This window comes from Alnus glutinosa, chromosome 5 (genome assembly GCF_958979055.1).
Source record: "Alnus glutinosa chromosome 5, dhAlnGlut1.1, whole genome shotgun sequence".
Taxonomy (NCBI): domain Eukaryota; kingdom Viridiplantae; phylum Streptophyta; class Magnoliopsida; order Fagales; family Betulaceae; genus Alnus; species Alnus glutinosa.
This window is the reverse complement of record NC_084890.1, coordinates 7,666,548-7,681,590: the sequence shown is the minus strand read 5'-3', so window position 1 is coordinate 7,681,590 and position 15,043 is coordinate 7,666,548. Positions and strand designations below refer to the sequence as shown.

Here is a 15,043-nt window from a genome sequence, read left to right as displayed (position 1 = left end):
CTAGCAAACCAATGGTCATCTGATGCCACATAGAACCTTTCCATTTAATTGTGGAATGAACATGTCTACATGACAGCAAAGAGAAGCATACTTGTTCATCAAACTAAGATCAGCACACGTATGGTAATTCACCAAATTACTAGCAATACTTATTAAAATTTATTGTCAAAGAAATGACATTCTTTTTTGCAACCATAAAGATCTTATGTAATCAGAAAAATGGTTAATCAATTTAAAGGAATCACATTATCTTTCTAATTTCATTTCCCCTTGTATTAATATTGAAGAAAAAATGATTTGATGAGTATTCAAGCTCAATGGATAGGAGGTTTGCAAGTACTCTTCGTTTCTTTTTTTATTCATATACTGGAACCAGAATAATACGCCACCCATGTGTCCCACAAACAAAAATGCTTATAGGAAATTGGGCACCCAAAATAAAAATCTTTCTTTGTTTTATTCATTATCCTACATAGTTACAAAACTATACTAAACAAATTCCAGCGCAAATGCATAATTAAAAGGCATTTATTTGCAATTCAATTTTAAGCCTAATATCTCCAACTTTTTCTTCTTCTATTCATACGGCTCTCATGGAAGCATTTGCACCAACTCCCGCCTTCAAATGCCCCCCTCTTCTTCAACGCAGTCCCTTCACTGGTGTAATGTAAGAGCATTAGCTCTCCCAAATTTTACAATTGCTCAGAGCAGAATAAAAGAAAATAAAGGTCAAACTAAAACCAATTGACACAGCACAATTATAAGGAACAATATTAGCAAGTAGTTTCCCTACCTCAAAAAGGTAAAACACTGAAAACAACCGACTGATATTGTTTGAACACCAAAACAACATAAATGAATTTATAATGTCACAATTAACTGAGACGACAAAAGTGGTAATTTGCATCAAAATACCAGCTGTGACATTGAAGATTGCACATTCAGTTGGTCGCTCTGGGATCACGATATGTATGGGAATCCAAAATGGTGGATTTGCATTGGAACTGCAAAAACAAAATACAAACCAGGAAAATTCTAATCATATAGTAATCAACTTTCACAAGCAATATAAGGAATAAAAAAGAAGTAAAATTGCATTCATTTCAGCCATAAAACTATATATAGATTTTAATTTTTTTTTTTTTTTGGGGGGGGGGGGGGGGGTGGGGTGGGAGGAGGAGAGAGAGAACCATGGCAAGTCACTAATGCCAAACTAAAGAACCACCATCACCTTCTCTGAAAATGGTTGTATGCAATTTCAGAAACTAGAATGGTGAAAGCTCTAAACATAGTAGCTGGCAAGTGATCAAAAAAATAAAATGATGTCTCCTTCAATGGGCTTTTTCCATGGGTCCCAAAACTTCAATACAAGAAAGAATGGCTAGTCAGCAACAGATTAATGCTTATGTTTCAGGACATATGCATATTTACATGTAATGACTAGCTATAGAGCTACGAATTCAAGTTCTGTTGTTCTAGTAAATTGTGCAGTTGCGATTTCCTGAAGCACTGCATCTCAAGCTCTCAACATGTATAACTTCAACAAGCAGATACCAATTCTGTTATCAGGGAAATAGGGCTACTTAGAAGAAGTCTGATATGGGCAGCTACGCTGCATTATATTTCTCTTGGGAGTCCACTGTTCACATAAGTCTTCTTGTCACATAAATAAATGGAGTAGGCAAAGAAGTTAACTCCCATAACAGATGTTCCCTCAATTGCTTCATTTGTATCTCAGAATAGACCAGGAAGAGGAAATGAAAATGCTAGAACATTATTAAAATATACTTACTAGCTCTTTCCTAATCAATTTTTTCTTTTTTTGGACAAATTTTCTTCCGTTTTCTTAGAAATTCCAAGATCTAACCAGAGCATAAAAGGAAATTTGGTGCAGATTCTCAACCATTTTATCATGCCACAGGAGAGTCAAATTTTCATAAGAATCCTAGCACATTCTCTCTCAATAATAGCCTTAAAGGGCATGAGCAAATGAAAAAAGTATGCAAACCTTGGAATCCTTGCACAAGTCTCTGATGCACATGCTATAGCATTCAGTTTCCCACACCAAGCTACAGCACTGGAAAAACACACAGAAGTATTATTGAAATGAAAGAAAAACTTCACTTGACAATTAAAAAGGTACAAATAGTTAAATGTTCACAATAAAATGAATAAATAAACTATTCTATTGAAGACAAGCATATCAACTGACAAAGCAGAGAATTCTCGAATTTCAGACCAAGAAAATCATCTTGTCAAACTATAATATTTTTTTATGAATAAATTTTTTTATTATTATTATAAGTAAGCGGATAAATTTTATAAAAGATGTAGGCGCCCCTAAGCATACAGGGAGTGTATAGAAGTACACAAAAACAGAAAAGGCAAAAAAGACGAGAAACGTGGAAGAAAAAAAAAACCCCACAAAGACCCAACCACAATAGAAAACCCAAAGCATCCCAAAAAAAACACACCCACATTACATCACAGCAAGAGCCCTCTTGCTTTTGCCCCGAGTAGAACCAAGACTCCTAGCATCATAATTGATATCGCACTCAAGGTTATGTATTTCTCTATTCCATTTAATCTTTGGAGTTGAGACTGGGACCTCAAGACACTACCACTCAACCACTTGAGCCATGACATCCAAAAAACCCATTACGTTCCCCTCAAAGGAGTTCCCCACAATTTGGAGGCACAATGTAGTGTCGAAACCTGCCCTGGAAGAACCTACAGCCTCTTCAGAAACACCTCCCCTGGATGATTCTCCCACCTCAAGAGGCAGTGAAGAATGGCTTCGCAGAAGAAGGAACCCATACTAACAAAAGCTGACCGAAGGCTCCTTAACTGCCATGGACTCCAAAGGTGACGAAGGATGAAAACCCAGCGTAGAAGGAGAGGTGGTGATTGCCGCCAAAGACTCAGCTATCAAAAACTTGTTCAGCTGTGCATCCTTTCGCTTTCAAGAATACCTCATCACCGACTTAGACTCCGACATCACGGGAAGTGAGAGACAAAGCCATTCACCCACCTCTACCGCCCCTGAGGAAACACAAGGAAAACCTTACCCGTAGCCTGCTTTCCCGGCCTGACCCGGATAAGCTTGCTGCGAAGAACTCAAGACCCCTGAGGAGTCACAGACAGCATCTAGTGCCGGGACAAGTGAACCAAGGCCATGGCTCAGCATCTCCAGCAAAAAGAGGGGAGGGACCAGTGAAGAAAGCGTTGGACCTGTTAAAGCAAAGACCTCACCCAGCTTGGACAGAGACCCAGCCAGACCAGAAGCACCACCAACAGAATCTGGAGACACCGGAGAAGACACCCGGCTAGAGGATGCTAACTGGGACGAGAGTCCAGACCCCACTGAAGCAAAACCGACCGAGGGTGGCGGAATGACCGCCGAAGAAGCCACTGGCGAATCAAACAAACGGCCAGGAGAACCCACCACTTCCGGTGCCGGAGAAAAGGCCGCTAAATGCGATGAGATTCCCTGACCCGAAAGATCGGAACCCAAACCCACAGAGAAAGAATTGGAACCCAAACCCGAAACACGACCCGACTTATTGGCCTTCTAACACTGGGCCTAAAACCCCATCTCCTGGATCCAGCCCTTAATTGAGCCCCTCTAAACACAGAATAAAAACTCTTAAAAACCCGAGCCAAGCCCCTACTGCCTAAGATGTGTTTCAGCCAATAGGAGAGATCCTGGCCATGTTTCATTTGAACCCGCAAACCCAATCCAACCAAACACCAAAAATCTCGAGAAGCTTCCTGAAGATCCCTTTCCCCTCTTGCCCCTGAGCTTCACCTGCAAACACGACGTCACGCTTGCCTGCACACTCTGAACTACTGTTATTGTACACAAAAAGTATACAATAGATGCAACCACCCTATTGGGGTTGAAAATCTTTTTTTTGATAAGTAAATGAAATTTTATAAAAAGCGTAGGGCGCCCATCTAAGTACACTGGAAGTATACACAAGGAAACGCCTAAGAAGGCATAGAAAAACGAACAAGAAAATCAGAAAAGCTAATAGACACGGGAGACAAAAAGGCCTCCGTCCAAAGATACAACATATGAAAAAACGAGGCAACAATATTCTCTATGGAACTCTCCAAGTCTTCAAAACACCTAAGATTTCTCTCCTTCCAAACACACCAAAGAATGCAAATAGGCACCATCTTCCAAACTGCAGCACTCCTAGACCTACTCGCCTTCCACCAACATGCAAACAAATCGACAACTCTCCTAGGCATAACCCAAGACATACCAAACCGTGAAAAGACATGATTCCACAAAGTAGAAGCCACATCAAAATGAAGAAGAAGGTGGTCAACAGTTTCCCCGTCTCTTTCGCACAAATAGCATCTATCCACGATGATGATCTTTCGCTTCCTGAGATTATCCACTGTAAGAATCTTTCCAAGGGCTGCCGACCACGCAAAGAACGCCGCCCTCGAAGGAGCCTGAGTCCGCCACACACTCTTCCAAGGGAAACGACTACCCTCACAACCGGCCAATGAGCTGAAATAGGACTTAACCTTGAACACTCCTTTCTTGGAAGGGACCCACCTAAGCCTATCAGCACGATCTCTACTCACCATGGCTGAATGTAACACATGAAAGGAGGCAAAAACACCAACTTCCCAGTCATGCGCCTCTCTAACAAAGCTCACATTCCACTGGATCGAGTCGCCCAACACCTCCATATTATCCTCAACGGAAGCATCCTCTATCCGAGCAATACCAAAAAGAACAGGAAAAGCTTCCTTCAACACCCTATCCCCGCACCACAGATCATGCCAATATTTTGTCCTAACCCCATCCCCCACTTCCAATCTAGAGAAACCAGAGAAGATCCCCCACCTTTTCCTGATATTCTTCCACAGCCCCACCCCATGAGCACCTACAGGCTTGCGGGAGGACCACCCACCCCACAAACTACCATACTTGGCATCCACCGCAACTCTCCACCAACATTCTCTCTAGAAGAAAATCTAGAAAGTCTATAGGAAGAGAAATTAGAAACAAAAGTAGATTGGGCTCAAGAAGAATTTTAGTTGAAGCACATTAGATTCGTGGTCCTCGAAAAGACGTCGATTTCTTTCTCTCCAAATGCTCCACATTAATAAAGTAGGGATGATTTTCCATATGGCCTCTTTGGATTTTCCCCAACCTTCCGACTTCCAACACTGAAGTAGCTCAACGATATTGCTAGGCATGACCCACGAGACTCCGAAAAAGATGAGAATCAAATGCCATATCTCACTACTTGTCAAACTATAATATCACATGGTATCTGGAACAAATAGAAATAGTACAAATTCTTATGAAATTATTTCTACATATTATTGTGTAAGAATGACCACTGGATGTACCTGTGGCATAAGATGATATCAAGAATTACTCAGGAAGTCAATTATTTACTTCATTTGTCCTTTCTCCTCTTAATACCATTTAACTAGTTTATATGCAACTTTTATTGATTTTGGGAATAACACAAACCTTTGAGCTCTAAACTCTAGATCAAAGCAAGTTATAATTATTGAAGGACATACCTCAAGAAGGAAAGATTAAGCAATAAACATTTGCTTCAATCCTCTATAGTAAGAATGACAATAAATCTTATCAACTAGAGAATTAGTGTTTAATCTGTAATGAAGTTGTCAATAGGAACGGAGGCGCGTGAGGAGTGTAGGGTGGGAGATTTTCAGGCCTAGGCAGGTGTCGGCAGTGAGTGTTCGTGGTCGTAGGAGTTTGAGTATGGGATTCTCGAGCAGCTGGTCGGTGGAAGCTAAAGACTTTGAAGTGGTGGTAGTAGGAGGGGAGTCAGGGGTTCGTATTAGGGAGAGTTGTAAGGGCAGACAAAGGACGATATTGCTGGATAGAACGGAGTTAGCCTGGCTGCTTAAAATCCTCGAGTCCCTGGTGTGCGTGACAGACTCTCGGGTGTTTTGGGATCAGTCTCGACATGGATTTCCGCGGATCATTGCGCAACGGCAATTCAACAGACATGGAGGCTTCATGGTTATAGAAGAATATAATGGGAATCGGAGGAAGGACTCGATCTTCATCCCGGAAGGTAGGGCCGGGAAAGGCTGGATAAGCTTTCGAGAGGAATTACGTCTGGTTTATGAGTATCTCAGAGCCGGTGACAAAGCTAGGAAGGTTGATTCGGTGGTTCCCGCGTTTCATAGAGGAAGGAGGAGTTATGCTGAGGTCTTGGCCTTGAATGCATCCTCGCGGGAGGCACCTTTTGGAGAGATGACCGGCCCTGTAGCTAGAGTGCCGAGATGGGTAAGCGATAGTTCTGCGGGGATGAAGGTTGATCAGTACCCGGTGAAGAGTGATGCTTCTTGTCTGGCGAAAGAGCTCCACGCTCTGGAGTCTTTGCCGGTGAAGCGGATATGTACTGAGGATAAAATCTCCCATGCATGGGCTCCTGTGAGTCGGCAACGTGTGCCCATGCAGACGGATCCGAAGGACATGGCGAGGAAAGGAGCAGCGGAGGGTGAGAAAGCGCCGGTTCAGGTTACGGCTCCGTTTGCGACATCGGCTCAAGCTGGGCCCTCTGAGGCGTTGGGAAGGTCGTCTGACATTAGGCATGGTGTAGCTGAAGCTACGGTTCTCCCTGCAGTACGCTATAGCCATTCTGGTGCAAGTCTCGATGTGGGTGCCCTCAGAGAGTCGTTAGACAGGATGCAGAAGGAGATTGCTTTTTGTTTGAAGGGTTTGGCCTTGGTTGATGGAGATGGGTTGGGTCGTGCAGCTTCTTCTAGGGCCCGGGTGGTGGGTTTCAGAGTGGCTCGGCCCAAATCAAAACCTAAGCCCAAAGCGAATACCAGTGCAGCATCCAAATCAGCCAGGGCCTCCAAAGGAAAAGGAATCTTGGGCTGTCCAGACCAGGCTATGGAGTGGAGGGCTAAGGTGGTTCCAGGCGAACGCCCCCCTTGGGCCCAGGCGAGTTCGGTGTTTCATCATGGGACTGCTTCGACTCAGGGCTTGGTTGCCGGGGCCTTCACGCCAGGGGCTTCGTCCTCTACGTGAGCTCCGCCTCCGGAACATGTCGCCGTCACTTCCTATCTCGACGGCCAACAGTGTTCGCCGGTGAGGGAGCCGTCTGCGCTGGTGTCGGTAGCCACAGAGCCGGACGCTCGGGGGACTGGTTCTCTGTTCAGTCCTCAGAGACGAGTCGCTGTCTCTCCGACTTCGAACCCATCTCCGGGTGTAGGAGCAGAGCAGCTTCAATGACAGTCCAGGCTCCTCTATGGCTCTGAGATGCAGGAGGAGGCAGAGGCGGTGCAGATGGAGGGGACGGGTCAGCGGAGGGAGGGAGAGATGACAATTGGGTCCGGTGCAGCAGGGGAGAAGTCTTCTCCGGTGCAGGAGCAGGTGAAATGTAGTGATGTCCCTGTCTTGTGTCTAGAGGGTGGTCTGGTGAAGGTGAAGGACTCGACATTTTCGCAGCTGAGGAGTGTGAATTTGCTGAGTATGTCTCGGGAGTTGACAGGGGATGTGTGTGGGCATGAAACGGTGGATATGGAGATGGTTCCATGTCTTGGCAGTGCTGGAGGGGAAGGTTGTGAGGGGATGGGGGGGCCAGTGGTGGACTCGGTGACCCCTGGACTGCAGGTTGGAGTGGTGGGTGAGGCCTCTAGCAGTTTTACTCCAGGGGATGCTGGTTGGGTGGATTTCAAGGAGGGGGGAGGGGCTGGTGATGTGGTCTCTCCTATTAATGCCTACTCTCTAGACTTGGGTGGCTTGGGGTACTCGGATTGGGTGATGCAGAGTGCTAACGAAATCTACCCCATTGTTGGGACGACGTTCGTGGGGCATAAATTACAATTGTTAGCTTTCCTTACTTGTATAGAAGAGGAGAGGAAAGAGGAGCGTCGTTTGGGTAAAGGACGCACGAAAGGTAAGAGGGAGATTAAGAACTTGGAGAGCTCTATTAACTATGATGCTAAAGGTTCCGGATTGATTAGCGGCAAGAGGAGGGCAAGGGGGATAGTAGTAGTGCCATGAAGCTGAAGATTCTTTCTTGGAACGTAAGGGGGCTGAATAATAGGAGTAAACGCTTAAGGATAAATTGCAATTGTTAGCTTTCCTTACTTGTATAGAAGAGGAGAGGAAAGAGGAGCGTCGTTTGGGTAAGGGACGCACGAAAGGTAAGAGGGAGATTAAGAACTTGGAGAGCTCTATTAACTATGATGCTAAAGGTTCCGGATTGATTAGCGGCAAGAGGAGGGCAAGGGGGATAGTAGTAGTGCCATGAAGCTGAAGATTCTTTCTTGGAACGTAAGGGGGCTGAATAATAGGAGTAAACGCTTAAGGATTTGTAATTTGCTCAGAGATTGGAAGGTGGATCTTGTTTGCCTCCAAGAAACAAAAGTGAAGAATCCTACTAGGAAATTTGTGCGTAGTCTCTGGGGATGTAATTATGTGGATTGGTGTTGGTTGGATGCTAGAGGGGCATCAGGGGGTATCCTTATCTTGTGGGATAAGAGGGTGGTGGAAAAGGTGGATGTGTGCGTGGGGAACTTCACTCTTGCAGTTTCTTTCAGGAATGTTGATGATCACTTTGAGTGGGGTTTTGTGGGCGTGTATGGTCCGAACTGCAGGGTTGATCGGAGGGGTCTTTGGGAGGAGCTGGCTGGGATCATGAGTTGGTGGAGTTTGCCTTGGTGTATAGGGGGTGATTTCAATATTACTAGGTTCCCTAGCGAGAGATCTGGAGATGGTAGTGTGTCTGCCATGAGGGACTTTTGTGATTTTATCTCTGACCAGGGTCTTATGGATTTTCCGCTCGTTGGAGGTTCTTTTACGTGGTCGATTTCCTGCGATCCTCCTGTTTGGTCCAGAATTGATCATTTTCTTGTCTCTCCTGCTTGGGAAGAAAGGTTTCCTAAGGTGTCTCAGAAGAGGCTTCCCCGCCTTTTCTCTGACCATTTTCCTATTCTCCTCGATTGTGCTCACTCTTCTGCAAGTAGGAGGCCGTTCAAGTTTGAGAATATGTGGCTCAAGGTGGATGGTTTTGTGGGGTTGGTGAAACAATGGTGGGATTCCTTCTCTTTTCATGGCTCTCCCAGCTTTGTGCTTGCTTGTAAACTAAAGGCCCTCAAATCGAATTTGAAGACGTGGAATGTAGAGGTCTTTGGTAATGTGGAGGGGAACAAGAGAAAGCTTCTTGAGGAGCTTCAGGCGGTTGAGACAGTGGAAGGTAGTAGGGCTTTGGTTGAGGAGGAAATTCAAAAGAAGCTGGAGATTGTCAGTGAGTTAGAGAGATGCTTACTGTTGGAGGAGGTTTGTTGGAGGCAGAAGTCCAGGGTGAAGTGGTTGAAAGAAGGAGATAAATGCACAAAGTTCTTCCATTCTATAGCCAACTCAAACAGGAGGTATAATTCTATTGATTCCTTATTGATTGGAGATTCCATTTCTTCTAATCCGGTAGAGATAGGGGAGCATGTGGTTCAGTTCTATCAAGATCTCTTCTCTGAGAAGCACAGTTGGAGGCCTCGGTTGGATGATCTTTCCTTTGATGCCATTTTAGAGTCAGAAGCTAGGTGGTTGGAGAGAGACTTTGAGGAGGAGGAAGTTAGAAAGGTAGTGTTTGCTTTGAATGGCGACAAAGCGCCGGGTCCGGATGGCTTCACAATGGCTTTTTTCCAAGCTTGTTGGGAGGTGGTGCGACTGGACATTATGGAGGTTTTTTCTGAGTTTCATGCTAGAGAAGTTTTTGAGAAGAGTTTGAATGCTTCTTTTATCTCTCTTATTCCTAAGACTCCAGGAGCCTTGTCTCTCAAAGATTTCCGGCCTATAAGCCTTGTAGGAGGTATCTACAAGATTATTGCTAAAGTCTTGGCCAACAGATTGAAGACGGTTATGGACAAGGTTATCTCCAAATCCCAGAGTGCTTTCATCAAAGGGAGGCAGATTCTTGATCCAATCCTTATTGCGAATGAATGCCTTGATAGTCGTTTTAAATCAAGGGAGCCGGGAGTCATTTGCAAAATGGATTTAGAAAAAGCTTATGATCACGTCAATTGGGACTTTCTGTTGTATATGTTGAGGAGATGCGGCTTTGGGGGTAAGTGGTGTTCGTGGATAGCTCGGTGCATTTCTTCTGCAAAGTTTTCGGTACTAGTTAATGGCTCACCATATGGCTTTTTCAGCAGCTCGCGAGGCCTTAGGCAAGGAGACCCTTTGTTCCCACTGTTGTTTGTGTTTGTTATGGAGGCGCTGAGTCGGATGATTACTGCGGCAGTGAGTGGGGGTGTGTTGGATGGTTTCAGAGTGGGCGAAGCTTCTTTTTCCCACCTTTTGTTCGCTGATGATACATTGATTTTCTGTGATGCAAGCTCCTCAAAGATTCGGTCTTTGCGAGCTCTCCTGCTCTTATTTGAGGCTGTATCGGGTCTTAAGGTTAACTTGGCCAAATCCAGCATTATTCCAGTGGGGAATGTCGCTCACGTGGGAAGGTTAGCCGATATTTTAGAGTGTGAAGTTGCTCATTTGCCTGTGATGTATCTGGGTCTTCCATTGGGGGCTCCCTACAAGTCTATTCGTATCTGGGATGGAGTTATTGAGAAGGTTGAAAAACGGTTGGCTAGTTGGAAAAGGTTATACCTCTCTAAGGGAGAGAGAGTGACCCTTATCAAGAGTACGCTCTCTAACTTGCCTACGTACTACATGTCTTTGTTCCCTTTACCGGTGAGTGTTGCTTCTCGCATTGAGAAGTTGCAACGCGATTTTCTTTGGGGTGGAATGGGTGATGATTTTAAATACCATTTGGTGAGTTGGGAGAAGGTTTGTACTCCTATTTCGAAGGGGGGACTAGGCATTAGGAAGTTGGTTCAGTTCAATCGAGCATTGCTAGGTAAATGGTTATGGCTCTATGGCATGGATAGAGATGCTTGGTGGAGAGTCGCGGTGGATTCCAAATATGGAAGTTTGTGGGGTGGATGGTGCTCCCGAGAGGTGACTGGGGCGTTTGGAGTAGGGTTGTGGAAGTTTATAAGGAAAGGATGGGAGAATTTCTCCAAATTCCTTAGATTCGAGGTGGGGGATGGGAGCAAGATTAGATTTTGGCATGACTTGTGGTGTGGAGATTCGATTATGAAAGAAGTGTTTCCTGATCTCTTTGGCATTGCTCGGGTGAAGGATGCGTCAGTAGCTGATAATTTGGAGAGTTTGGGTGGGTCCATTCATTGGAATGTGAGCTTTGTTAGAGAGGCTCATGATTGGGAAGTCGATGTTTTTGCCTCTTTCTTCCAGGTACTGGGCGCTACCAAGGTGAACTTTGAGAGGGCTGATTGTCTCAAATGGGTCCCGTCCAAGAAAGGTGTGTTCGGGGTGAAGTCATATTTTGGTTCTATGATGGGTTCTGGAGGAACGTGGTTCCCATGGAAGTGTGTGTGGCGGTCTCAGGCTCCCCCGAGGGCAGCCTTCTTCACTTGGTCTGCAGCTCTAGGCAGAATTCTTACCTTGGACAATCTTAGGAAGAGGCACATTATTATTGTGGATAGATGCTGTCTTTGCAAGAGGGATGGGGAATCAGTGGACCATATCCTTCTGCATTGCGATCTAGCCTCTTCTCTTTGGAACAACATTTTCTCCCGCTTTGGTATTTCGTGGGTCATGCCTAGGAGTGTGCTTGACTTAGTTGCTTGTTGGTGGAAGTCTGGGAGATCTGGGAGCGCTACTACATGGAAGATGGTGCCTATTTGCCTTTTTTGGTGTATTTGGAGAGAGAGAAACCTTAGGCATTTTGAGAACCTAGAGAGCTCCCTAGAGGAGGTGCTAGAGTTATTTCTCCATACCTTGTATGTCTGGTCGATGGCTTATCTGTACCCTTTATCTATCAGCTTTGCTGAATTTCTTGCTTCTTTTTCGCTTTCTAGTTAGGTGTTTCCTGTTGTATACTTCTAGTGTACGTAGGGGCGCCTTACGCTTTCAATAAAACTATCATTACTTATCAAAAAAAAAAAAAAAAAATAGTTTCATTGATAGATTAGAAATGTGAACCAAATAAGAGAAGATACTCACCAATTAAGATGTGTCAATAAAGTTAAAAATGTAACAAATGTCAAAAGGGGAAATTTCTCCAAAACTATCATCCCCCAAGAGAAACAATTTGATGGTGTCATGACAACAGAGGACAAACTTGCCCATGAGTATGTCAAATAGGGAGGCGACTGAGAATATGATTTTGGATAGGATAAAATTATGAAAAAGAATAAATGTGGCCAACCCTGAATAGTTGATGAGGATCCATGGAACTGATCAAATTCAGTTGGGGGCTTAGTTGAGTTGAGTTTAGTTGTATGACAATAGAGTACACAATTGCCCATGGAATTTGTTCAATTTACACATAATTTAACATATCTTTTCCTTTTTCAACTTATTAGTAATGCACAGATGAAAGAATTCAAAGCAATGCATTATAGACCTCAGAGAGAAGACAATATAATTCGTTACTTTATCAATTAGAATCCGCAACTAAGAACATATCACAATTAGTACCAAGCCGAAAAGAACCAAAATAAATTTTAACAGTTCCATAGAAATCCACGAAAAACACACATTCACAGACTTCTCCACTATCAGCATAAACCGATTCTAACAGACTCGTCAGGATATCGATTCTCTAAGTTCAACTTTCTTTTCCATCTCAATTCCCTCGAATCGCTCAGAATTCCCAAATTAGCTAAACATTTCTGACCTTTCGAAGTAAATATGCTTTTCGAAGCACAGTTAGAAGGAATTCAAGCACAGATACAATCCAATTAACGCAACAACAACAAAATAAATATCGTAATTCGCTGATTGGAGCTGGTAATTACCTAAAATTGCGACAAAGCTCGGGGACACTCATTTTGTGCAGCAAATTGGAGCGGGGCTGCTTGAGCCGTATGCAGAACACGGTGGCGGGACTCAACGCCGAGTCCTCCTCCATTGGATCGTCCGGCTTCTCCTCGGCCTCTTCTTCGGTGGCACCGGCCGGCTCGGTCTTCTCCGCGACCTTGGAAACCTCAGCGGACTGAGCAGCCGCGGGTTCGTCCTCCACTTCTTTAGCGCCCGCAACGACTTGATTCATAGCCGAAAACCCTAATTTATATATGAGAGAGAGAGAGAGAGAGAGAGAGAGAGAGAGAGACAGAGAAATGTGAGTGGTGGGATTCGGGGGAAAGTCGCAATTGAGGGCGACAGATATCACTGTAGAGATTAGTGGGGGGTTAGTGTGAGCGAGCGAGGCGACTGATTGGGAGTTCTGATTGGTTTGGCTTTCGTTTCTTCTTCTTTTTTAATTTTCTGTGTCTCAGAGTGCGTGTCTTTGGGTTTGAAATTAGGGGTTTTTGCATAAAGCAAAGTGATTCCAGGTGGTGTGGAATCTCTTTACAAAAATGCCGTCAACGTCCTTTTCTTTTCTCTTTTTTTTTTTTGTTTCGGGTAGGACCGGGTGCTGGGAGTTTTTGGCAGCTCGCGCTTTTGGTTTGGGCGAAAGCAAAGAAAAAGGAGGAGAGTTCGTCGGCATCTCTTTCTTATCTTTCTCTCTGGCTTTTCATGATTGGAATGGGTGGCCGTGGCACTGCTGCTACCATTGATGCGCCTGTTTCAAGACTATTGCCGATGTTTGGATTATTAAAAGAAAAACTAACAAAAAAACTTGTGTCGGAAGATTCCCTCCCCTCTAACAATAATAAAAAAAAAAAAAATTGAAAAAAAAAAAAAGAAGAAGAAAAAGAGAAATAAAATCAGATGAGATTAGACATCGGCTTTGATTAATCTGAGTCCGGGGTTGGAAGTTCCGATGTCCGATGAGAGATATCCACTGCTTCAAAGGACGAGTGTTATCCACTGCTTCAAAGGGCGAGTGTATTAATTGTAAGAGATTACTTCATTTATTAAGATCTAATGAATTTATTACACTATGTCGTCGGCCCCGAAAACAAGTACAATTGAGGCATATGATATGACTTGCAACCTCAACCTGCCCCCAAAAGGTGAAACCGAAGACCAAGATAGTATCGAATCAACACTCCCCGAGCGGCTAGTACAAATAACTATTAAAAGAAAAGATTCTAAAGATTCACAAGTCATAAATGGAAAGTACGGAAAGATGTGTGATATGAAAAGAAGACATTTAATGAGGTAATTAATTTTGTTGATGGTCACTTTGTGATTCTAAGAGATCTGTCTAACTTGATCATCGGAGGAGGCGTGCCGGAACCACCTCGATACTCCTTGGTTTTGTAGGTTCGGAGCTAGAAGAGAAGGCGAAAGATTTTCAGTCGAACTCTCGTACTGTTATCAACAACCCAATCACCAGTTGACACATCATTAGCCGGAATCTGTTATCAACAGATTTGGCGCTGTCTGTGGGAACGACGCGGTTGTGTGTTTCCCAGAAAGCATAAGCCTTAAATGGTGAATACGCGATTAACTCGACAAGGAATGTCGGAAGAAAGCACTCGTGAGGAAGCAAGGACTTCATATGATCCTCATGTGGAGATAGTTCATTTAAACGAGAAGATAGTGCAGTTGGAGAAGGACTTGCAAATCAGAGACCAAACTGAGCAGCAAAAAACGGAATAGGAGCAGCCTCACAATAGCCATGCAAGTGAGGAAAATGAAAACAGAAATGTAGAGGAGACAGTAGGGGATGAAAGTAGAATTGGTGGAGATACAGAGCTTGCTAACCTTTTGAGAGAAAATGAAAGAGAGAAGAAGGAATGAACTGAAAAGTTGACAAAGTTAGAGCAACATTACGATCTCCTGGTGGGTTATTCACAGTCGCATGGCAAGGGGACAGCGTCCTTAGCAGATAGCTTATGTCATATTGGCTTTCGGATAAGTTCCAGATGCTTGATATACCAGTTTACACCAGGTTGGGTGACCCAATCGAACATTTGGAGAGCTTCCGTGCCTATACAGTTTTGCATGCTAAACCAAATGAAGTGGCTTGTCGGGCCTTTCCTCTAACCTTGGCAGGAGGTGCTCGGGAGTGGTTTAGAGCACTACCCTCCCGTTCAGTTACGAGTT

The 15,043-nt window shown here is 44.3% G+C and overlaps 1 protein-coding gene across 2 annotated transcripts in view; it reads right to left on the bottom strand.

Annotated features, from left to right (window-relative positions):
• Positions 1-13,309, bottom strand: part of LOC133867898 (mediator of RNA polymerase II transcription subunit 16) — a 33,571-nt gene extending 20,262 nt beyond the window's left edge. The window contains exons 1-3 of one of the 2 annotated variants that reach the window (XM_062304663.1): positions 12,844-13,309; positions 2,009-2,077; positions 916-1,004 (exon numbers count right to left, since the gene is read on the bottom strand). In XM_062304663.1, the coding sequence (XP_062160647.1) occupies positions 916-1,004; positions 2,009-2,077; positions 12,844-13,097 (412 nt within the window). In that variant the 5' untranslated portion in view covers positions 13,098-13,309. Of the gene's footprint in view, positions 1-915; positions 1,005-2,008; positions 2,078-12,843 lie in introns of those variants that run through there. The other variant, XM_062304664.1, reaches the window with a different exon arrangement.
• Positions 13,310-15,043: the final 1,734 nt, after the last annotated feature.